The 24,124-nt window shown below is 38.5% G+C and overlaps 1 protein-coding gene across 1 annotated transcript in view; it reads right to left on the reverse strand.

The window, feature by feature from the left end:
* Positions 1-1,321: 1,321 nt before the first annotated feature.
* LOC124556522 (methylcrotonoyl-CoA carboxylase beta chain, mitochondrial) overlaps positions 1,322-24,124 on the reverse strand; it is an 89,339-nt gene continuing 66,536 nt past the window's right edge. Inside the window, exons 9-11 of the mRNA XM_047130476.1 lie at positions 23,030-23,144; positions 4,983-5,068; positions 1,322-1,551 (exon numbers count right to left, since the gene is read on the reverse strand). Coding sequence (XP_046986432.1) covers positions 1,434-1,551; positions 4,983-5,068; positions 23,030-23,144 — 319 coding nt within the window. The 3' untranslated portion in view covers positions 1,322-1,433. The remainder of the gene's footprint in view (positions 1,552-4,982; positions 5,069-23,029; positions 23,145-24,124) is intronic.

The raw sequence follows: 24,124 nt of genomic DNA on the forward strand, positions 1-24,124 counted from the left end.
CCTAAAAAAATTATCTAGAAGATACATTAAAAAACAAATTAGCTGTGGATAACCAAGGAAATTAAAATCTCATGTAAGAGAAAGAGAGACATTTACGTAAAGACCAGAACAAGTCAAGATCCTGCATTACTTGCAAACCACAATAAAATACAGTAGTATTTCAAGGAAAGTTATAAAGATTTTCCAAAGTATGCATGTCCTAACAGAAGTAAATACAGATAATAAGATTAAAACTATATGGGTCATTGTCAAACAGCCAGTCAGTGTGCAAGTTTCCATAAAAGTTTAACTAAATGACAATGTTGTCACTGATAATTCACGAGCTGCAAGTACTTTTAACAATCACTTTCTAAATGTAGCTGCAAATATAGGATTAAATGGTTCAGCTGAAGAAGCATGAGAATATATTAAAAAGTCGTACCACAAAACTTTAAACAACTACAAGTAGCACCAATGCCCTCCACTGAATTACAACAATTATAAAAATTCTAAAAAATGAAAGCTCATGTGGGATTGCTGGAATTTCAAACAGAATTCTGAAAAGTTGTTTCAACTAAATAAGTAATGTCATTAGTGATATATGCAATGCATCACTGGCACAGAGAACTTTTCCAGGCATGTCAAAACAAGCAATTGTTAAAGCAATTCATAAGAAAGGTGACAAGACACACTTAAGCAATTACTGTCCAATTTCATTACAGGAATCTTCTTGCAAAATCTGGACAGTTTCTTTTATTCCAATGATGAACTTCTACTTAAAAACTGTAGCCAATAAAAAAGGACCTGACTCACTCCACATAATTTCGATAAAAAAAAAAATCATTCAAATGATCTATAGAATATGTAACTAACTAACTGAAGTCTCAAACTAGAAGAAATGTGCTGGAATAATTCCCTGAGAACAGCTTTCTGGGCCTCTTCACTCAGACGATCACCACCACCACCAGACAGACAGACTGAAAATAGAATACTGCAACAGCATTTGGTACCAGTAACACTGTTTTGACAAAGATGTACGTTCATAGTGAAGTACATGTTCAGAATCAATAAATTGAAATGAAGTGGGAAACACTAACTACTAAAGGCAAAAATATACATTTTATGTACTGATTTGAGAATATCATATTTTTTGCATACTCCACTTAGAATACTTCCCATTTAATATTTCATGTGGTAAATTAAATATAAAGAAAGAAGCAATGTTTTCAGTTTCTTGTATATTCTACTCTACACACAATTTTCTAGCTTTTTCTTTCATCATCACTTTTTATATAAAGAAATACGAGATCATAAATGTACAGCCAAAGTAAAATGAACACCATTTTAGTTTTCAAAAACCTATTTATGACAGGAATGTACAGTAAACAACCAAATAAAACATACAACTAGTAACAAATTTTTGGCATATTATTGGTACAACAATTCTGTATTGTTCACATTCTGAAGACACCAAAGTTTGTGTGTGGAATTGGCGCATTTAATGCTGCTCGAAGACTCATGCCAAGAACAGCCCTCGTGTCTGCAGGGTCAATCACACCATCATCCCATAACCTACGAAGAGACAATACAACTATTTTAAAATTGCCACATTATTCAGCCAGTAACTCAGTTCCATTTCGAGAAACCTATCTATATTATACAGAAACTTATAAAACAACATAATTTCACAAAATGAAAAAAAAATTATGTGGTAAATAAACTTATTTCCAATGCAAAGTTTCAACAAACTCGTTCTAATACCAAGCTTTAGAATTACATCAGTTATCTGAGTTTAAGGTTAAAGTTCCAACTGTCACATGCCATTAGTTGCTTCCTTATGTGGATTCAGTCACACACAAAAATGTCTACTATTATGATGTTAAGTTCTTTACATCATGACAACTAAATGTAAACAAAGCAATGACAATTATTGTCTGATCATAATTTTATTAATAAATTAGGTTTAACATGTTAACTGTTACAGTATTGACATATTGTATCACATCACATTTCATACACCACATTATCTCTCCCTAATAAGAACTCAAGAAAAATCAAATAAAGCAGTCTAGATGCACAGAAATAGTCTGTAAGAAGTATGCAAGTTCTAAACAGAATGTTGAATTGTTAAGTCACGAAGTGTTCAATAAACAAAAATAAATTAAATATGCAGCAAATACACCTGCTACATTTGAGCACTCTTAAGTGCTAATAATGTTATACAATGGTATGATTGGGACAAAGAACACGGTATAAAAACAGTGGAAAACACAGCAAACTTCTTTCAAAAATAACAGTGATGATGATAATTATACACTATTTTATTTTTCTCCTTTCTCTAATTAGGATTTAGCATACTAACCAAAGTAAGCTCAATACAGAGAACACAATTTTATGAGGGAAATATACGAAAATAAAATTCCATCTTCTCATGGAAAAAACACAATTTCTTACGTAACAAGAAAAGGGATAGGGACAATTTCAGAGGAATACACAATATCTTTTATCTTTGGAAAAGATGAAGAAGGAAAATTACAGTTCAAAATCTCTTTGATGACAAGTTTGTTAGAGATGAAGAACAAGATCAGGTTGGGGAAATCTGCAGAAGGAAATAGGCCATGTCCTGAAAGGAACCACCCTATTTTCTTTAAACAGTATAGGGAAGCCACTTTCAATCTAAATCTGGATGAACAATTGAGGATTGGGGCTTTGTGTCACAGTTTTGGAAAAGAGATAGCACCTGGTGCATGATCAGACATATATTAAGCTGACAAGCTGAGGGTGCTCCTCCAAGCAAAATAAAACTGAACCTCAATACGACATCATTTAAGAAAGTTTAAGTTCTGCTTGTTTAAGAGAATGGTAGTGGGACAAAAATTGATTATCATATCTGTACAAGAATGTGCACCAAAAAAGACAAACTTACAGTAGCCAAAATTCTATAACATATATTCATAAAACATGTTTATCTCATTCATACATCAAATAAATGTATAAATGTACAGTTAAGATATAACCACAAATGTGTTATAGAACGTGCCTGGAATGACGAGAATCAGTTACTTCTGTTACATTGTTTTCTGTATGTACCCACACAATTGCTCTTTGGCCTCTTTTTCAAAGGATCGTACTCTGAGGTTCACAGAGAATATCCGTCATAACCAGTAGTCCCTACTGCATAACACGCCAAGATGAAATGTTAACACACTGGTGGTAAAAAACTGTTAATAGCTTTTTATCAGTGGCATTATGAAAGCTATAATTCATTCAAACTACTCAGGCAAGTGCTCCTTGTGTAGCGATCTACTGTGTGATGTCAGAGGTTAAAACAGTTTGTTGTTACCAACAAAAAATTGAATGACTAAAGATAACCAATCAGAGTACAGTGAAGATCTTTGGCAGTTCTTGTGCATATTATCAAGAAGTTTGAGTTTGTAGCTCTGAACATGTGCACAACTTTGAAAGCTAAGCTACAATGTTCAACTTCTTGTTTATGTGTCTACCCACAGCTCAATGTCTGATTATAAATTGGATGCTTGTTTTTACTCATTCCATCGTTTGTGTCCTACCAACAAGTTTCCCATAGGCACTGATAAGTTACACATACCTTAGGTAATAACTAGATATAATGATCTGTATGATGAAGCTATTGGTAGGCCTTTCCAAACCAAAAAAGAACCAGCAGATGAACCAGATACTGTGTGTTCAACAACCCTTCATCTCTATCAGGCAACATCCTTTAATCTTTAATATTATAGAAACAGGGTGGATTCCACTTAATGAACAAATTTGAATGAGCTGCTCTTGAAGCAGAGTCGTGAAGTATGTGAAAAGAAAATACCTACACCCTTCTGACTCACTGCAGTAACTTCTGCAATATAAAACTGACTCTAAATGTTAACAAAGCAAACAAATAAAACTGACCAGTACAGACACTTGCGTGTTTCAGTCAGTAATTGTAAGACAACATATACTTACTGGCATATATCCAGCATGCAAACTGATTGTGTAGATGTTAAGTTTTGCCATTCAGAAAACAGTGGCGATCTGACTCAGAGTAGACTGTCGATCACCTAGTATGGGCTCATGGAAGCAACATGATGTCCATCTGTCAAACATTTGTTGTTGTCTAGTCCAGCAGTTTAGTCAAGTGGAAACATTGTATCTGTACTACTGCAGAGCCACCATACACATGCCCACTGTAGCAACTTACACATTGTCTCTACAATACTGGAGATACTGTTAACCTCAGAAACCCTAATTCTTAAGTAACCTCTGATGCGCTGTGACCCACTTACGAATAAAATTAAAAATCAACACATGCAGAATGAACAACTGAAGATATTCTTTTCAAGTCATACAATTTTATGCTCTCAATCTGATGAGGTACAAAAACTGTTAAAGAGTAACTCAACCTACAAGAGGATAATGGGAGACTGTAATGCAGTGATAGGAAAGAAACTTAAAAAACAACAGAAATGGAAATTTAGTGTTTGACCCCAGAAATGAGAGAGTAGACAAATAGTGAGTTTCTCAGAGAAGGAAAAACGTACATCCTAAATAATCACTTCCAGGAAAAGGAAAACAGATTAATAATTTGGAAGAAACTAATTATAATTAAAAATTAGACTTAACCATATCAGTCCGAATAACAGAAGAGATTATGCAGGAAGGGTCAATCAAATGACTTCAGAAGCTCTAGTGACTGCACATTAATAACATGAAGAATAAAATCAGACATCACGTAAGAAATTTTAATATAAATGAGGAAGGTGTGTGTGTGTGTGTGTGTGTGTGTGTGTGTGTGTGTGTGTGAGAGAGAGTGAGAGAGAGAGAGAGAGAGAGAGAGAAATTTGTGTGGAATACACAAAGTGTTCAGTACAAGTAAAACGTCAAAAATATGTTAAAACCCCTATTTTCCCCAACATTCTCTTAATATCTCCTTCTCCAATTTTTACATAAATGCTATGAAGTTGTAAACAAAGAAATAACACATTCCTTACCTTGCACTTGAATAGTAAGGATTTCCTTCATTTTCAAATTTCTTTACAACTGGTTTCCTCAGTTTATCATCGTCTTCTTTTGTCCACTGTTCAGATACAATATGCAGATATAAGTTAAGTGCCATTTTTGAAATGAGTTTTAATAACATGTACATAGCAAATTTCTTCTCTATCAAAAATAAATCTATTTATGGCCATGTGAATGTGGTAACAAAATTTTGTCACCAAAATATATCTCAGACAAATATGTATCCACCAAACAAGAGTTTAAAGAAAGTATTAGACATACTATTTACATTTAACTTCACAATATATCTAAAATTTTCTGATATATTACTGTTATAATTTCACTACAATGTGTGTGTGTTAATAATGCGTCAAGTATGTGGTCTCTGTTGATATGAAACACTGCTGTACTTTAACATGGAAACAACACTGTTTATGACTACATACACATGTACTGGACAGTATCGGCACGTACACACAAACTCTGGCAATGAACTGTGCAGTCAACTAACAAACAAAATTCCTTCTTGCATTTTTAATTTGTTCAATGGTTTTGTGACTAACTAATGTCCAGATGCTCTGTCTGTCAGACAATTTACTGACTGATGCCTGCAGGAAATCTAGTATTTTCGAATTTCCAAACACTTCTTGCCTCTTTCAGAATCTCTCTAACAAAGGAAGTCACTTATAAAACTCACATTCAACTGATTCTTGCATACTGCTAATCAGTCTGGGACTCTTACTTGACAGGGTTAACAGTGGAGGTACAGAAGACCTAAAGAAGAGGCACATTTTTTTGTCACAGATTTAGTTAGTAAGCATGTAGGCGACATAAATATGTTTATACAACTCCTGTACCATGCTACAAGAAGGGAGTTATGCATACAAGGAGGGTTACTATTAAAAAGTCTAATAATAATGTGTGTTCCAAGAAGGATAAAGTAACACATCAATTTGTTCCACATGTAGTCTATGAATTTATAATAATAGAATAATAAGATAAATTCACTACGGAGACTTCCTGATGATTGTACTCTCACACTATTCACAAATGGAAGAGGAGAGGGGGGGGGGGGGTGAATTTTAAGTGGTACTTGAAGTATCCTCAGGACACACAATAAGGTAGCTTGCAGAGTATTAGACATTGGTGCACAGCTGAAACACAGCAAGACAGAACTATTTCAACTGCTATTACTCTTCTTCTGTTGGATAATTAATTTTTTTTATACAGGGTGTTTGAAAAAGAACTCCCTAGTGTACACGAGCGAAGCAGCAGGCGCTACGCTAGTAGGTAATCAGGATATGGTGTACTAATCAAGTAATCAAACAGTACTGAGGACTTCTATAATTTTCCAACTACCAGTCTTTTATTTAAACCGAACCATTACTGAAGCTGGTAGGTCATCTAAATTATTAAATTTTCACCCTGTAGTTAAAACTCAAGATCTCAATATATCATTGTGCAAGTCTATAAGTACATCCACCCCCCCCCCCTCACCCCTCCCAAAACTCTTCAGTCCACACATAGCAGTCAACTGGTAAATATCTCCATGAAAGTTTGCACAAGAAAAATAAATAAATAAATCCGCAGCTAGCGTTCAACACAATTAGATCTATGTATAATACATCCATGTTGATCTCTTTCTATCTCTTATTTAACACCTATTGAGAGCCCACATACCACCACCATCAAAGTAACGTCCCGATGAAAGTGCATTCACAGTTCTGATAATGTTAACAGTTTCATTTTATGCACATCAATGAATTGACTCACTGCATACACTAATGTTTATTACAGCCCTCATGTGGCTAGCATCTTACTAACTTTTTCGTAGTGCATAACGGCAAACGTGTGTGTAGAAGATAATGGCGTGTTGTATTATTTTTGGTGGACTATGATTTGAAAGACAATTAGGCTCAATGTCACTAAATAACTAACCTCTGTTAGTAGACTATTAGTATTGCTGTGTTGAGAGTGAATTCAGTGAACTCCATAAAGTACTGTTGTGTTCTTGCGAACTGAGTATGAACAACAAGAACAGACTGTGTAGACGAGGTACCACCGAGTGTTGTTGTTGTTGTCGTTGTTGTTGTTGTTATTTATAAGGTCAAAAAGTAAGGTTTGCTTTACTTCGTTGCTCAATGACATTGCTCTGAATGAAAATTAGCAGGGTAGTTTCTCCAAAACTTACCACTGGAATAATACATAAAGAACTTTCAACTGATACAGATTGGTCCTCACTCCAATGAAAATGTATAATTTGAATAACCGTGGAATCTTGAAAAATTTAACTCAAGCATGTGTTCATCATCAAATGGCATAACTACCAACGAAAGTAATTTCAGATTATGAGACTTCAATTTGCACTTGCCACCAAGGAACTTTCGTCTACAACCAATTAAATTTACATTTGGTTTCTTTTCACAGTAAGGACTAGCCTCACCTTGGCACTAGTACCAAGAACTTGTGATTGACAAAATTGGAATTCAGTGGTAGAGAACAATTTATGACTGAAAAATGTTTGAGACACTGAAGGTATGGTGACAGTGACAATGATATATTGAACTAAAAATTCAGTTGAAGGTGTTATGAGTGCAAAGACTATTCCTATATGAAAAGTGAACAGTGCACATAGTGCAAATGAAAGAAACAAAATTAAGATGCTGGGCAGATAACACAACAGCAAAAGCACCAACCAATGGAAAATAAAGAAAGCACCTGCCATCTTTTGCAAATAGGACTGACAAGTAGGAGGACAAAGAAGGCTGACACCATTTTCCTAAGGTTTCAGCCAATGAGGAACCAGTTTGGAGTCCAAATGTAAACAAGTCAGCCTGACATGGAATTTTGAATGAATTACCAGGGGTGGCAGGATAGCAATAACTATCATCACAGGAAAACAAAAGTTAAAAGTATTTGTTACTAAGTGTTTAGTAACTGACAAAATGGCAAAGAAGAAAAAAATCTGAAGTATATGATGAATGAGAAGGAATGGAAGATGAGGATAGATTTGTATAACTTAGGTCCCAAAATTCATCAACAACATATGGAAATACTTGAAACATGGAAAGAAAGTCTTAGCATCAGCATTAAGAATGTAGGAAATAAACTACATTCAATGCAAATTTGCTTAGAAGAAAAAATGGGCAAGTTAGCAGAAAATTTGGGATCAAAATTTGCCACCAACAAAAGGAATATCAAATATGAGACATCAATTCTGTGCGTAGCACTGAGGACCTTTAATTTGCAACCAAGTACATAAACTTACATAGTCACTAACTTCTTTGCACTGCTGTCTGTGCTCCTTCCAAATATTGTTTTGTTAAATACAGCATTTTCAGAATCTTCAATTCTATTTCATTTCTCTCGGGTGTAGGGTTCATCAGAAAGGTGTTCTTATTGTTCTTTGTGATCTCCACAGTACAACAAAATAAGTTAAAGAGAGAGAGAGAGAGAGAGAGAGAGAGAGAGAGAGAGAGAGAGAGAGAGAGAAAGCCAGTACACCTTTTCTTTTTGTAACAGAGAGTTAAGTCTCTGTTTCATTAAATGTCTACAAACATATAACATTGCTTTTGACAAGACCTTGATGTAAAATGACAAATACATTATGGCAAGAGACTGGCATATTCACAAAAATATGAAAACGGTCAGGCACAACAGGTACTCTAACCTGAGATTTCTAGTGAAATCAAACTCTTCAAAGACGCACACACAAACACCAGACAAAGTACACTGAACAGAGCAATATAATAAGAAAATCAATGAAATGATACCTTTGTTTGTACATCTGTTGATGACTACCCAGTATACATTTAGTAAAATCTGACATTGTCAAACTGAAGCAGGTGATTTATTTAACACACACTCTTTTAGTCTTGAATGTCCTGATCACATTTGATACATATATTACAGTTAACCAGTCTTGACTCTAATGAGTCACCCTCAGAACTAAAAATCTATGAAATACTATAAAGCAATATTACTATTAAATACTACAGTTATAAAATATTCAAAAGTGTGAGCTAATGAGTAAAAATATGCCTGGCATCTCATTATGAAAATCATACATTAATTCATCATCAAACTGGTCACTTAACTCACAGGCTTATACACCCGGCTCACAGCCAGCCATAGATTTTAAGTCTGTCATTATATTGCCGGCTGCTTCCCTCTTAATAAATGGCGTAACACATTATATAGCACTGGAAAACTGAGAAATCAATCTATTTAGTGGTGTACGACACACTTGATTTCATTCAATATTTTGCGAGATATAAGCAATTATCTCCATGTTTTGTTAGGTTTATACGCTACAGTTCCATCAACGAAACACCCTCCAGAAACTGTGTAGTGCACAAAGCAAGGAAGAAGAAAAATGATACACAGTATGAGTGTGAGAAATGTCTAGTGGCACTGCACATGCCTGTATTTTTTGGATATACCACATCAATGAAAACTTCTAAAACAGTATTATCTTCACCCCTCATCACTTCAATAAATAGAAAGGATAGATTTATAAAGAATTCCTGTAAAATGTTATATAATTTTGAGGAATGTGTCTAAGACAAAATATGCTAATTTGCGTTGGGTTGAAATCAACTTTGTATCTGCTAATTCATTGCACCTTAGCACCAGAACAATTATGTTTCTACATGGTGCACGAGCAAGCATGGCTTACATGTGCAAAAAGTACAATGGAAAAAAAGTTTTCATGTTTAAGAAAATACAACATAACAATTATCTTTTATTTTTTAAATATAATCAACCACAATTTAGGATACTGTGAGCAGCCCTCTCTCTTTTGACTAAAAAAACTAGGAGCTAAAAATTGTGCTCGAAATAGCAGAGGATCAGATAAATGTGAAACCTAGTAGAATTATGACTCAAACATATATCTAAACTTCATTCCATTTATCACTCTTTGGCCAACTTGGCTGTAGTGTCATTAGATTTTCACTGAGTTTCCTAACAACTGATAAGAATGCAAAATATGGTAACATTTGCTAATAAAATTAATAAAATAGGATGTTAAGTAACTAAGACAATATTTTATGACTAAAACCAAACAAAGTTTATATTATTCACTAAAATTGAAATCACAGATCCGCCCCAATAACTGTGCGTGTTAAAAAGCCGCTTTTTGAATGAGGAGGTGTGTTGGATTGAATACAACTAGTGGATTAGCAATGAGAGTCAGTGTGCTGGTCAGTCTGGATGTGTCCCACCTCCATTAAAGGATTCACAAACATTTCGAAAAACTTTTAGTCACTTTCATGTGGATAACATGTTGGGGTACACATGTTCCGTCCTATGGTAAGGGGAGGGAAGGGGCAACAGGTAATGGTAATACGAGATGATCGTGCTGACCCTGCATCAATGAAGGGCAAAAGCCCACGAAAATTGCGAGTAAAACTGAATTCACTAGCAAATGGTGGCCCCACAATAAAAGAAATAAATTAAAAACATTTCTGACAAAAACACTTCACCAGCAAGATTCAAGCTAATAGGATATCTTATCCGAACACAGAAAACTCCCATACCAAGAAAACATCACATGTGGGTATCAGTTTGAGAGTAGAAATTCTTCCAATCCATCTGTGGCATACAGCAAAGCAGTGCTCAACAGTGTTGGTTAAAAACAGTCTTGGTTGCAATTTTAGTTTCTTAGTTTTTTATTTTTCAACTATGCATTTCACCTTATTTAGGCATCTTCAGGTTGATCTTAATTTGGTATTTCTTCAAAGGATTCTTTAAACAGTGTAGCCAAAGGGCATCGTCGAATACATCAGGCCAACATCGCCTTTGTTAAACTCAGTAAAAACTTCCTAGATGAATGTGAGTGACTCCAAGACCTGCATAATGCATTATGCTTACTACTTGAGCTTCATCTTATTCAATTACTCACTCCTGTGAATGGGAACGCGTTATGTTTGTCTTGGAGTCACTCACGTCCATTTAGGAAGTTTTTACTGAGTTTAATGAAGGCGATGTTGGCCTAATGTATTCAACGATGCTCTTTGGCTACAGTGTTTAAAGGATCCCTCTAACCATCTAATAAAACAAAATAAATAATATGAGGGATGTTCTGATGCCCATTCATACCACATAACAGTATACACTTTGATTGGCAACCACATTGTCAGTACATATCTGTCTGCCCTTGTAATGTGTACTCAAATAACCTCGGACCTGCAGATCTGCTGCTACTCTCTTATCTTTGGCTCTCTGTGCATACATCATTTCTGCTTCAGTGACGCCCCTTCCGTCGCCAAACCAGCAATGGGTTTGGATTCATATGGTATTTGCCTGTGTTGTCTGGTGTACTATCTTCTCTTTCAAAGATAATGATGAAAATTACTTTCAGAATATCTGACATATTTTATTACTTCATTAGAGTAATTAGGGAGCATACAAAATTAAAATGAAAGAGCAGGAATTAGGCATAAGTAAAAACATTACTGTTAGTGACAATTTTGCCAGGAAAGGGTCACAGAGTGAATAAGAGTTAAATGCCAAATATTCAATGTAGCCACCGGAGTTTACTATCTGCAGAAGGGCTCTTGTTTCTTTGTTATTCCTTTCAGTTGGAGTTAAAACACTACCATGTACTGTGTGCCTGAAACATCAGCTCTTGTGATCATGGAATGCACGTAACAATCATCATAATATTTTATCAGGCGCAAAACATGTGAATTTTTCAAATTGCACCAAAAGGAAGACTTCTCAACGAGATAGAAGAACTAGAGATTTCAATGGTAAAAAGCAACATCCAGACATATCTCAAATGAACAAATCAAATTTAACCAAAACTTTTACTTTAACATTTTTGTAGTGTTGATTTCCTGATGATACCTTGTGCCCAGTGTGTTCAGTGAATCATATGATGTAATACCTCATAAGAAGATTGTTGCTCTTATGTGCTTTCCATGGCACACAAGAGATGACACTACAATTTCCATTCACCTACACATTCCATGAGTGCACAGGAAATGGCACAGCTATTCTTCCTGGCCTGTCTACAAGCTGTGGTTGCACAACTCCAACTGAAAGACATAATCAAGAAACAATGCCCCATTTGCACATGATAAACTTTGGCAGCTATGTTGAATATTTGGCATTTACCTCATTTATTCCATGGCCCTTTACTGACAAAATGCCACGTCTTTAACAATAATGATTTTAATTATGCTCGATTGCTATGGTCCTTATGGAATTTTGTCAGTAAAGAACCACAGAATAAAAGAGTTAAATGTCAAATGTTCAACATACACTATGTGATCAAACGTATCCAGACACCTGGCTGGCACCCACCATAGGTAATACCAGAATTCAATATGGTGTTGACCCACTCTTAGCCTTGATGACAGCTTGCTCTCTCACAGGCATATGTTCAATCAGGTGCTGGAAGGTTTCTTGAGGATTGGCAGACGATTATTCATGGAGTGCTGCACTGAGGAGAGGTATCGATGTCGGTCGGTGAAGCCTGGCACGAAGTCAGCATTCCAAAACATACCAAAGGTGTTCTATAGGATTCAGGTCAGGATTCTGTACAGGCCAGCCAATTACAGGGATGTTATTGTCGTGTAACCACTATGTAACAGGCTGTGCATTATGAACAGGTGCTCGGTCGTGTTAAATGATGCAATCGCCATCCCTGAATTACTCTTCAACAGTGGGAAGCAAGAGCATGCTTAAAACATCAATGTAGGTCTGTGCCATGATAGTGCCATGCATAACAACAAGGGGTGCAATCCGCCTCCATGAAAAACACAACCACATCGTAACACCACTGCCTCTGAATTTTACTGTTGGCACTACACACACTGGCAGTTGACGTTCACTGGGCATTTGCCATACCCACACCCTACCATCAGATCGCCACATTGTGTACCATGATTCGTCACTCCACACAACGTTTTTCCACTGTTCAATCATCCAATGTTTACGCTCTTTACACCAAGTGAGGAGTCGTTTGGTATTTACTGGCATGATATGTGGCTTATGAGCAGCCGCTCGACCATGAAATACAAGTTTTCTCACTTCCCACCTAACTGTCATAGTACTTGTAGTGGATCCTGATGCAGTCTGGAATTTCTGTGTCATGGTCTGGACAGATGTCTGCCTATTACACATTACAACCCTCTTCAATTGTCGGCGGTCTGTCAGTCAACAGACAAGGTCGGCCTGTACGCTTCTGTGCTGTACGTGTCCCTGTACATTTCCACTTCACTATCACATTGGAAACAGTGGATCTAGGGATGTTTAGGAGTGTGGAAATCTCGTATACAGATGTATGACACAAGTGACATCCAATTGCCAGACCACGTGCGAAGTCCATGAGTTCCACGGAGCGCTCCATTCTGGTCTCTCAAGATGTCTAATGACTACTGAGGTCGCTGATATGGAGTACCTGGCAGTAGGTGGGAGTACAATGCACCTAATATGAAAAATGTACATTTTGGGGTGGGTGTCTGGATACTTTTGATCACATAGTATAGCTGTCAAACTTTATTATGTGCAAATTTTATTACCTGGTCCCTAATTACTGTAATGAATTTTTTTTTTTTTTTTTTTTCCATGACGTGTGGTTCCCATTTATCTAAATTTCTTTCCATATTCTTAACTGTGGCTGATTATATTTAAAAAATAATGATTATGTTATAGTTACATGAGTACCAAATGTGATCGAGACATTCATGGATAAAAGAGTATATGTCTAGTCCATATTGTTTCTTACGACAATGAAAACTTTTCATCCATTCAATGACTATTTTCGGACCGGAACTCATTTTCAGATCATCGTAACACAGAGTCAAAATGGTATTTCCAAAAATGCAAAAACCATGTTGTGATTGAAAATGCATCATGAAGTGCAAAAAAACAGTTACAGCCCACACAGATATAACTTTGTGCACAGTAACTGTTCATTTGCACTTCGTGATTCATACACATTCTTGGCGTGGTTTCTGCATTTTCAGAAATACCATTTTGACTATCTGTTACGATGATTTGAAAATGGTTCTCAACCTGAAACAAGTCATCAAGTGAATAAAACAAAAGAAATTTGCAACTTTGGCTGGCCTTTTGTTGTACTGATTATCCAAAGGTGCTGATCTACTGATGTATCTTCACTCATATTGCTTGCAGAGATCACGAGTCCATATAGTTCACAGGCCTGCTTATAGGGGCCACCTGGGTCAGATCCCTGGTGCACTCTGGCAAGTCCCCAAGGAAACAGAATTATTTCAGCAATCGCCAAATGAATGCTCGGCCCGTTTCGTATCCAGTATTACTGCTGTCCCATCATTGTGTACAGTGCTACTCACAAACTGTATCTTACATGTTGCTCTATAAAGTAAAATGCTCCATAAATCTTGTTTATTCTTGCTATAACAAACTTGGTGACCAGTGAGGGTTATGTTTCTCTGCCTGTCAGTGTCAGTGCTAAGTTACCCAACAAACATCTCGATAGAAGAAATACTCCAATGTATCATTGCCTAGCAGCAAGTTTTTGCAAAACAACAGCAAGCTCTCACCACTGCTCTCCGTCAAGGGGCCTCTGCATGTTAGCAGCAGGTTACTCTCCCGTCAGTGCAAACATCACCCTTTCTGGCATATGATGAATCAGATGAAGATGGGGACTTCTATGAGACATGGTTATACCAGCATTACCAAGTTTCTTGTGTAGGCGATGCAGACCTGTGTAGGTCTTTCTTTCATTCCTGGCTTTCCCCATGCATTTATCAGTTGTTGTGCCAAATTGTAACTTAGCAAGACACGGCCAGCTTATCATTTGTTGTAATGTGCAAGCTTCTCTCAACCTGTTACTCTGACAGAATGCATGTCATTGTGACATGTGTAGAATTTTACCATTATCAGAAATGCCCAAAGCAATCTTACAAAGCCTAGGCTGTAGAATTACATGGGTTGAGCTGTCATTGTAAATTTGTCATTAGTACCCATCACAAAACCTGCACTAATCACATGGTTTGTGGTGATATTATTCATCTGGCCCCAGATAGGGAAGTCCACAAAAAAGCACTTCAATATGAGACTCCAACGCTTACGGATATGTTCAATGTAGCACAATCCTTTGAAGCGTCACAGGCCACAAGCAATCAGATTGCTGTGTGAGTAAGGTATCAGAAGCTGCTCATTCAACCCCTGTCAGGCACACTGCAAGTGTTTAGGACCACTGGGAAGCCATTGCAGCTATACAACCTTCGACTCAGTGTCACATGGAGCAGCGTCGGTTACAACCGCGTGTCCCCCTTCTGTCTTGCCCGTACTGCCCTAAGGATTGGGCTGTTTGCAACAGGTGTTGAAATAAAGGCCATATTGTGTTGGTGTGTAATTCCTCTCCAAATGTGTCAGACACAGTCGTACTGATGGACATAAACAGTGTCTCTACAATGGCTATCTCCCCAAACAAATTGGTTATTGACTTGTGTGTGTTTAATAAACTGCTGAAAATGCAAGTGGACACAGAAGCTGCAGTGACTTTAGTAAACACTCAAATGCATGCGGACTTTGGTTCCCCTCCCTTCACACAGCCTTCACAGAAGTTGGTTGGCTACAATAAACAGCAGATTCTGATCCTACGTCAGTTCTCTGCTCCTGTCTCTTACAAATCTGTTGTTTCCTTGTCGTGGATCATTCCCACACTGCAGACCTGTTTGAGTTAGATGCATTTAGCGCTTTCAGTTTCCCCATTGCTGATAAGGTAAATTTAATGTCAGCTCAAGTTCTGGATCAGCAACTAGAGTCCCTTTGCTCCGAGTTTTTGTCTCTGTTTGCCTTTCACATTTTATGACTCTGTCAAAGCTGTATTAGACCATTTGACATCGCTCAATGTCATTCAGCCTGTTTCTTTCAGTGAATGGGCTAGCCACTCGTCATTGTTAAGAAGCTGACAGATAAGCTTTGCCTCTGTGGCGACTTAAGTGTCACGATTAATGCATATTCCATGACTGACAAATATCCTATGCCTCACTCTGATGAGTTGCACACAAAATTATCAGGTGGCCACTTCTTTTCCAAGACTGATTTGTCAGAAGCATACCTCCACTAAGCACCTTCTCATTGTCAATGCACCTTTCGACCTACTGAATATCAACACTTGCATTTTGGGGTCAGTAGCGCACCCGTAATTTTTCAGCATTTTTTAGAACGGCTGACAGCCTCTGTGCCTAGCTGCATTAATTACCTTGACAACATCGTTGTTTCCGGTTCTTCCACCAAAGACCACCTTAGCAATCTCCGATTGTTGTTTTCTGTTTTGCAGTCTGGAGGTATCAAGTGCAATCTTGCCAAATCTCAATTTTTTTCAGCTATCAATTGGGTACCTAGGTGTTAAGGTTTCTCACACGGGGGTCACGCCATCGCATCTCCATGTTGACACAACTGCGGCTTTGCCACGGCCAACCTCTGTTAAGGAACTGCTGGTGTTTCTAAGTAAACTTGCATACTTCCATAAGCTTTTACTAGACGCATCCACTGTTGCTCAGCCCCCGCAGGTGCTTCTGCATAAAAATGTGCCTTTTTTCTGGTCCCCAGCTTGTGACTGAGTGTTCAGTTTGCTTAAACCTAAACTTCAATCTGCCCATGTCTGGCCACTTTTCAGCCAGGTTAGCATCTAGTGTTGCTACAGATGCCTCTCAGCAGAGTCTTGGTGTGGTGTTTGGTGCACAAATACACGGACGGGTCTGAATGACCCACTGCTTACCCTTCTAAAACTTTACCTCCTGCTCAGCAGTTGTATTGTCAGACTGAAAAGAAGCTTTAGCAATTGTGTTCACCCTCAGGAAACTTTACGTCTTCTTGTGTGGTTCTAAGTTCGATTTAATACGGATCGAAAGCTGTTGGTTGTTCTTTTTAACCCTTCACCTTCCTTGCTGGACAAGGCAGCACATAGTTTGCAGCGGTCAGCACTCTTCCTCTCCTACTATCACTATCAGATCCATTACTGGCCGATGGCACAACACACCAACACCGATGCCTTACTTCGCCTTCTGGCTGAGTTGGACCCAGTGTTTGATCAGAATGAGTTGCTTTGTTCCTATTTAGATACTGAGAACCAGAATGTGGTCAATGGTTTTCCCATCACTATTGCCATGATAGCATCAGCCATCACCGTGGATCCTGTACTTAGTAGTGTCCTCTCCTTTGTGCAGCACAGTTGGCTTGAAAAACCTCCTGGGCCATGCCTGGGATCCCTGATGTAATTACTTCTTCCTCCAGCACTGCCTCCCTGTGTTTGGTGGTGTTCTTTTGTTAGCTACAGAGGATGCTGCTTCCAGGTTCTGATTCCCACTTCCTTACGCCAAAACATACTGCGGTTTGTGCATGTTGGTCATTGGGAAACCTCTCGCACCACAGCTTTGGCCCGCCAGCATGTGTATCAACTGGGCATAGATGAGGACATGATGTGGCTTATAGCCACTTTCACTCACTGTGTTCAGCAATAGGCAGCCCCATGGGCGTCTTTTGCCCCTGGCCGATGTTGCAGTGCCTGTGGGAGGGTCTACAGGGTGTATATGTGGACAAGGAAAAATAATTCCCGGATTTTTCCCAGATTTCCCGGTTGAAAATACACTTTCTCCCGGGTGAAAATGACAGTATACTTTTCCTCGGCACTGTAAAACTTATCAATCCTTAAAATGTTTATTGTTTTGTACACAGACGCAGAATTTGCCGGTACTTTAGAAAATGAAACCCAGGGGGGGGAAAAAAAAAAACACATTTTGGAAAGATCTTTGATGTGCAGCAACATGTACGCTGCATTTCTTCGTTATACAGGGGTATAAATTCAAATTCCACCAAACACTGCATGTTACTTTCCGAAGCAATGAAATCGAGATTGCGACGCATTTTTGTAAGCCAGTCATAGCTCATGTCACGTGATCTCGGCAGCTGATGACAGCACAGGACACGTAGTATAGTCAACCAATAGCAAGATCACTCTTAAGTAGCGCGAACACACAAAAAGAAAAGTTAATGGTTTAAAGTAATATACATAGTTTTGCTAGAAGAAAAACAAAGCTTTCCCAAATAATATTGGTCTCAAAGATTAATAAGCTGCAAGACAAGCTAAGCTTCCATATATATAATGCTGATCATTTTGCGTGCATTACACTTTAAGATACTTCACACAAATGTGCCAGTACAATTTTTAATAACGACGGGCTCGAAATTCTTCTAGATGGTCGTCCTCAAAAAGTTGATTTTTAAATGAGATTCAAATGCTCTGTGATTTAAGAAATTCATCGTACATTCTTGCTCATAATTCGTCTTGTGTAAAAGGAAATTTAACACTTTTCAAACCACCATTCGCAGTATTTTCCCGTGACCTGTTAGAAATTGGTTCGTTACAGCAGTTGCCAGAGTGCCAGATAACAAGCGTCACTGTGCCTGCGCAGCTACGATGACGCACGAAGACCGCATGTTCGTACATGTAAAATATTAAAAGACCTTGCATTATGTCATAAAAGAAACAAGACATCAAAGGATACTTCAGGCGCATCGGAATTTCATGGACTATACTAAAATGCATAATTTGGCTTAAAGTGCACAATCGTATGTCCTGATTCGGATGTAAATTTTCTAAAGTACCAGTACTGTATTATCTCATGTTTGGTTCTTTATTATGGCATAATGCCATACAAGCTAGAAGATGGAAAACGCGCACTTGAAATGTAGCGAACAGTTGAAACTAGCCAACAGTGTGAAATTAAACACTTCGTTTCAAATAAATTGACTGCCTCAGTGCAAAATATTAATAAAAGCCAAATCTCTTTAGCAAACTGACAAAAATGACTTCATTGTTCTGCAAGGTGATTAATGCTTGACTGTCAGAAAGGTGGAAATAAAACCTGAAACTAACAACATATTTTAGCGTTCCGTAATTATGCGAACATAATTTAATTCATTTGGTAGCTCCCAGCCACAGAAATCCGTTTTGTTTTCATTTAATGTGAGAGCAATAAACGAAGAGGAAAGTGCAAAATCACTAAACGTAAACACAGGTCACGTGGAGACTACCCACCTCACCGCAACAACTCAGACTGCTCTGTGCATCAGCCCTGGATCTACGATACTTCCGAACCGGAGCAATTTAGATAGTGGCGCCCAGCCACACATCTGTAGCCAGAAGCGGGAGAAGGTACTATTCACAGGCGACTCAACTGGGCATGTGCAAGAGCCCGCCCGCAACTGGTCAAATGAATCAAATGTAAACAGCTGTCATGTCACGTGCATCGGAGGGATTTTGTTGTTAGGTAGCACTGCATATTCTTCCTAAAGCCTTTGACGCACTTTGGTTGGCAGACGCTTGTATGAGCACTGTGTTTTGTTGTTGTGTGTGGCGCATTTCCTTTGCGACTTAAGTTTTATTTTGGTTTTTTTCTCTCGTTCATGTTTTTTTGCTGCAGCATTATTCTGCAGAAGTGGGATACAGTAATATCCTTCGTTAGAGTATTGGTTCTTACCAATCAAAATCACAAAAATTTAACTGGTAACTAAAACGAGGAAAAGTCCCCGGAATTCTAAAAAATTCCCGGGTTTTTCCCAGTTTTCTCCCGGACGAAATAATTCCCAAGTTCTTCCCAGATCTCCCAGATGTCCCGGGTCATATACACCCTGGTCTACATGTCCATTTTGCTGGGCCCTTCCTCCTAAAGCTGTATTGGGTCATCATAGTGGACACCTATTCCAAGTTTCCCCACATGGTGTGTTTTCTGTCCATGTCTGCAGCAGCCACTATTTCATCCCTGTCAAAGATTTTTGTAATTGAGGTACTTCCATATACCGCTGTTACTGATAACAGCCCCCAGTTCATTTCTCGAGAATTTGTATCTTTCTGCAGGCTAGTGGTGTTTGCCATTTCAAAGCTCCCCTTTTTCATCCATAATGTAATGGTGAGGCAGAATGCATGGTTTGGACATTTAAAACTCAGATGCAGAAGTACATGTCCTGCAGGTCCGCTGTAACTGTTTTAGACCATTTACTGAGTTCGTACTGTTTCACTCCAGTTGGGGACAAGAGCCTGGTGGAGCTGCTACATGGACACAGTCACGGACACACTTTCACCTGCTGCAACTGACGCCATGTCCGCAATGGTTCTGGCCGGATGCACCTGCCTGGGCTTGTGGTTTCAGCCACCGGTCAAACTGGGTTCCTGTCATCATCAATCGTCACTGGTGCCTGTGCGTTGTCCGCATTCCAGGTGGGTGGTTGTTCCATCACTTCAACCAGCTGTGGCCGCACACAGCAGAGTCTGTTCCGGAGGGCTACTACCTCCACCGCTGCCGTCGCCACCAATGCCTGTTCCTGTATTGCGGACAGTCCAGTTCATGCCACAGTGGGAGGTTGCTGCCAGTCAGATCACTGTCTGGGGTTCTTGACTCCACCCCCACTCCTTGACCACGGTCACTGGTGAATCCCCACTGTACCTGATGCCGCAGCTGTTGCCGCTGTCTCTGTTGCTGGGTCCTGTGCGGCCGTCGTCTGATGCCCCTACTGAAGCCTCTGGCACTGGCTGCTGACCTTGAGAAGGACATCTCTATGGAGGCATCGTCCCTGGTCCAGCCCTACACCTCTCACGAGAGGTGGGATGGTGCACCAAACCAACCCTTCATCACTTCCGCCATACTTGTCTATGCCTGCCTGGCACAAGCTGCAGAAGCCGGGCAATGAAATGGATGTTAGCACCATCACTGGTGTTTTATTTGAATTGTTATCGCAGTGCCTCATGAAATTAGTGCTTTTTTTTTCACGGCATCAATGCTTTTTTTTTTTGTACCATCACATTTTATTGGAAACATGCACTTTTTTGGCACCATGCATTTTTTTCTGAGCCTAGTGTTTTTATGTATGTATGTGGTTTTCCCATTCCCTAGAAGGGAGGAGTGATGTACCTTCACTCATGGTGCGCACAATTTCAGAGATCGCACGTCCATACAGTTCACAAGCCCACTTATAGAGGCCATTTGGGTCGACACCCTAGTGTGCACTAGTGAGCCACCAAGGAAACAGTATTATTTAAGTGATTACAAACAAGTGCTTAGCCTATCCTGTACCCTGTATTACTATTGTCCAGTCAATGTGTTCAGTGCTATGCACAATCTGTATCTTACATGTTCCTCTATAAAGTACTACATTCCATATACTGTGTTTGTTATTGTTGTAACACCTACAAGTATTCAAACATGCTGGAAGTTCATTTATATTGTTTCTGTTGCATTTTAATTGTGGGCTGTTCTCTCAATGTTTCCCGTTCCCTTTCCCCCCAGACACTCCTCTCTCCCCCCCCCCCCCCCCCCTCCCCCTTTCCCAGAATATAATATGTGTAACACTGACAGATTTAGTATTTTGTCTCAAGCTATAGATCATAACAACAGTTGAGTCTCCTTGAGTTTTATCAAGAGATCTCACAAACAGTTTCCTTGTATGCGTATGCATGTTCAGAGCATAAAAATTAGCATGGTTCTATAGGATAAGGAATTAAACATGGAGCCTAGAATTCTGTAGAAACATCTCTGTATCAAGTGAGTGTTCAAGAACACCCAACTGCATGACATGTTAAACTCCAGTAACTAAATTAATTGGAATAATATTACAGGTTAGAACAGTCTGCACAAAAAACTGGAATTTAAAACACCTTAAATGGTTTTGTAAGTAGGGATGGAATTTTAAGAAAATACACCCTGTTTGATATATTTAGGAAGAATAGGCATGTTAGTGGTCAATGCAAATATAGCTCTTTTTCAGTTCACCATTGACATTTTCCATGATATTTCATACATAAACAACTCCAATAGGCTCCCATTCTTTCTTTAATTTACTAGTGTCTAATTTACTTATGTCCCTACAAGCATGACATCTCTGTTATAATTTATGCACCTGTGCATATCTGTGACATTTGGGTAGTCTCCCAGTTGCACCACATTCTGCAGCTGTGCAGCATACTGTGAAGCAGAAATTTGCTCAACAACATTCCATTTCAGAGGCTTTCCACTGAATTCATGTTCCTTCTATCACACATAAAACTCTCAACGTTGAAAGGTAAACACCTTTTCTAACATACCTTTTCAACATTAAAACCAGCTTCTGAAAGTTTGTCTCTGTTCTGCTACACTTAGTCTGTCTCGTCACTCCTACTGCTGGATTGGATATTAATAGAACCAAATAGTCCACCCAAACTGCTGGAAGTGTTTTTTTTTTTTTTTAAATCTTACTGCACACCATGAGATGCAAGTAAAATATTTAATTGCCAGGTCGATACTTAGGCACAGAGCCCATCGCCAGTGGCACATATCATAGGATATGCAAGTCAATTATATAATTCCCCACTGATACATCACATAGTGATCACTGAAGCTTGCCTAGAGCTTAAGGTTGCAGAGGCCTGCTTGTATTCACCAGTTCCCAGATCACGAACGCAGGGTTTGCCAAACTTGTACCCATCCTAGATTGGCCGAGTTCCTGAGATGCTTAACATCTGACACAACCCATGTGAACACACTGAGTGTCATCACCCACCCCCTCCCCATCCCCAAATAGGCAGTATGTAGCAAACAGTTTACTGAAATTCTGCTTAAATATTTTCAGCTGTCAGTGTACATCTTCTGACACTTTTTTAAACACACTTATTGCTTTTAGTATTAGCAGAAATTTGAATAGACAATCTAAAATCCTTAGTAAAAAGAATATGTACCTAGGTGGACTATGTGTCAGTTTCATAATATTCACTGTGAGTGCTACTGCCTGTCATGATAATGGAAACAAGTGGCAGGTGATAGCCTAACTCTAGAACTGCTTGCAGTGTCTGCACTTCATAATGGGTGAACTTATCATGTCTTGTATCTAAATCCAAATGTGACACAGGAAGAATGCTGCCATCAGTTGCATCACAGAATCTTCAGGTACAGAGAAAGTTATACATACTCAACTGAATATATACAACATTTGGAATTACTAAAAAAATGCAATTCTGCATTTCCAAAATCCAAAAATATTACTTTTCTGCTCAAGTAGTGCATACCTCCTTTCCACTCCTTAATTTCTGCTGCTCTGTTATCTGGGCCAACACTCCCGCAGCCTGATCACCTCCCATCACTGAGATTCTTGCATTTGGCCACATGTACAGGAATCTTGGCCTATGGCAAATATTTCAACCAATAACTGTATTTTTATTTTTTATGCAATTTCAGATATAGTAATAAACATTACAGTCTGATATATCAGCTAATGAACCAGATATGCTCCCCTAAAAATATATTTAATTAACTTAAAATACTAAATTTAAATTTTACTGTGAAACATATGTTCCATAGTTTATTATAGGGCAAACTGAAAACAAAGTAAATTATTTATTAACATATTCTATTCAACACCATACCACAAAAATAATCCTGACTCTGGTAGTCAGACAAATGAGAACAGCATTCACACTAGCTCTCTTTCCAGCAATAGAACACACATTCACACAAACATGTGGTTGTGTGTAGTGCTCGAAAGCTAGTGTGAGTGCTGTTTTCTGTTATGTGTTACTGTGCTCCAGGTATCGATCTGCTGCAGTTGAGAGGTTTCCTTTCCTTTATTTTATGTGTTTCTGCATCCAGGAATTTCCACTATTGTTAGTCACACAAATGGTATATTTAGAATAATCACTAAACACAGGTTTACTCAGAACTGATTTCACAACACATGTTAAAGAACTCGCAGCAGTAGATATCATTTCCAAATTTATTGATAATTGCACATAGGTAATTGCTACATTAATTAAAATAATTTTGTTATGGTGAAAGCTCCATAGATTGGCGACAGGAGGTGATCCATGTGCTATTTAATTACACACACACACACACACACACACACACACACACACACACACACACACACTGCCTGACAAAAAAAGTGAAGCACCCAGGAGACATGGTCAGATGTCAATGAACATTGGACACTTATGAACATGTAAGAGTTGCAATTCTCTGTCAGGCAGAACATCCACTGGAGTGCATTAGATGTTGTTACCAGGCCTCGTATGATATATGAGGGGTGTGAACAATGTCAGATGTTGAATAATCATTGTGAAAGACATCAAGACATTGATCACACAATATTGTGTGCATCATAA

Source organism: Schistocerca americana, chromosome X (genome assembly GCF_021461395.2).
Source record: "Schistocerca americana isolate TAMUIC-IGC-003095 chromosome X, iqSchAmer2.1, whole genome shotgun sequence".
NCBI lineage: Eukaryota > Metazoa > Arthropoda > Insecta > Orthoptera > Acrididae > Schistocerca > Schistocerca americana.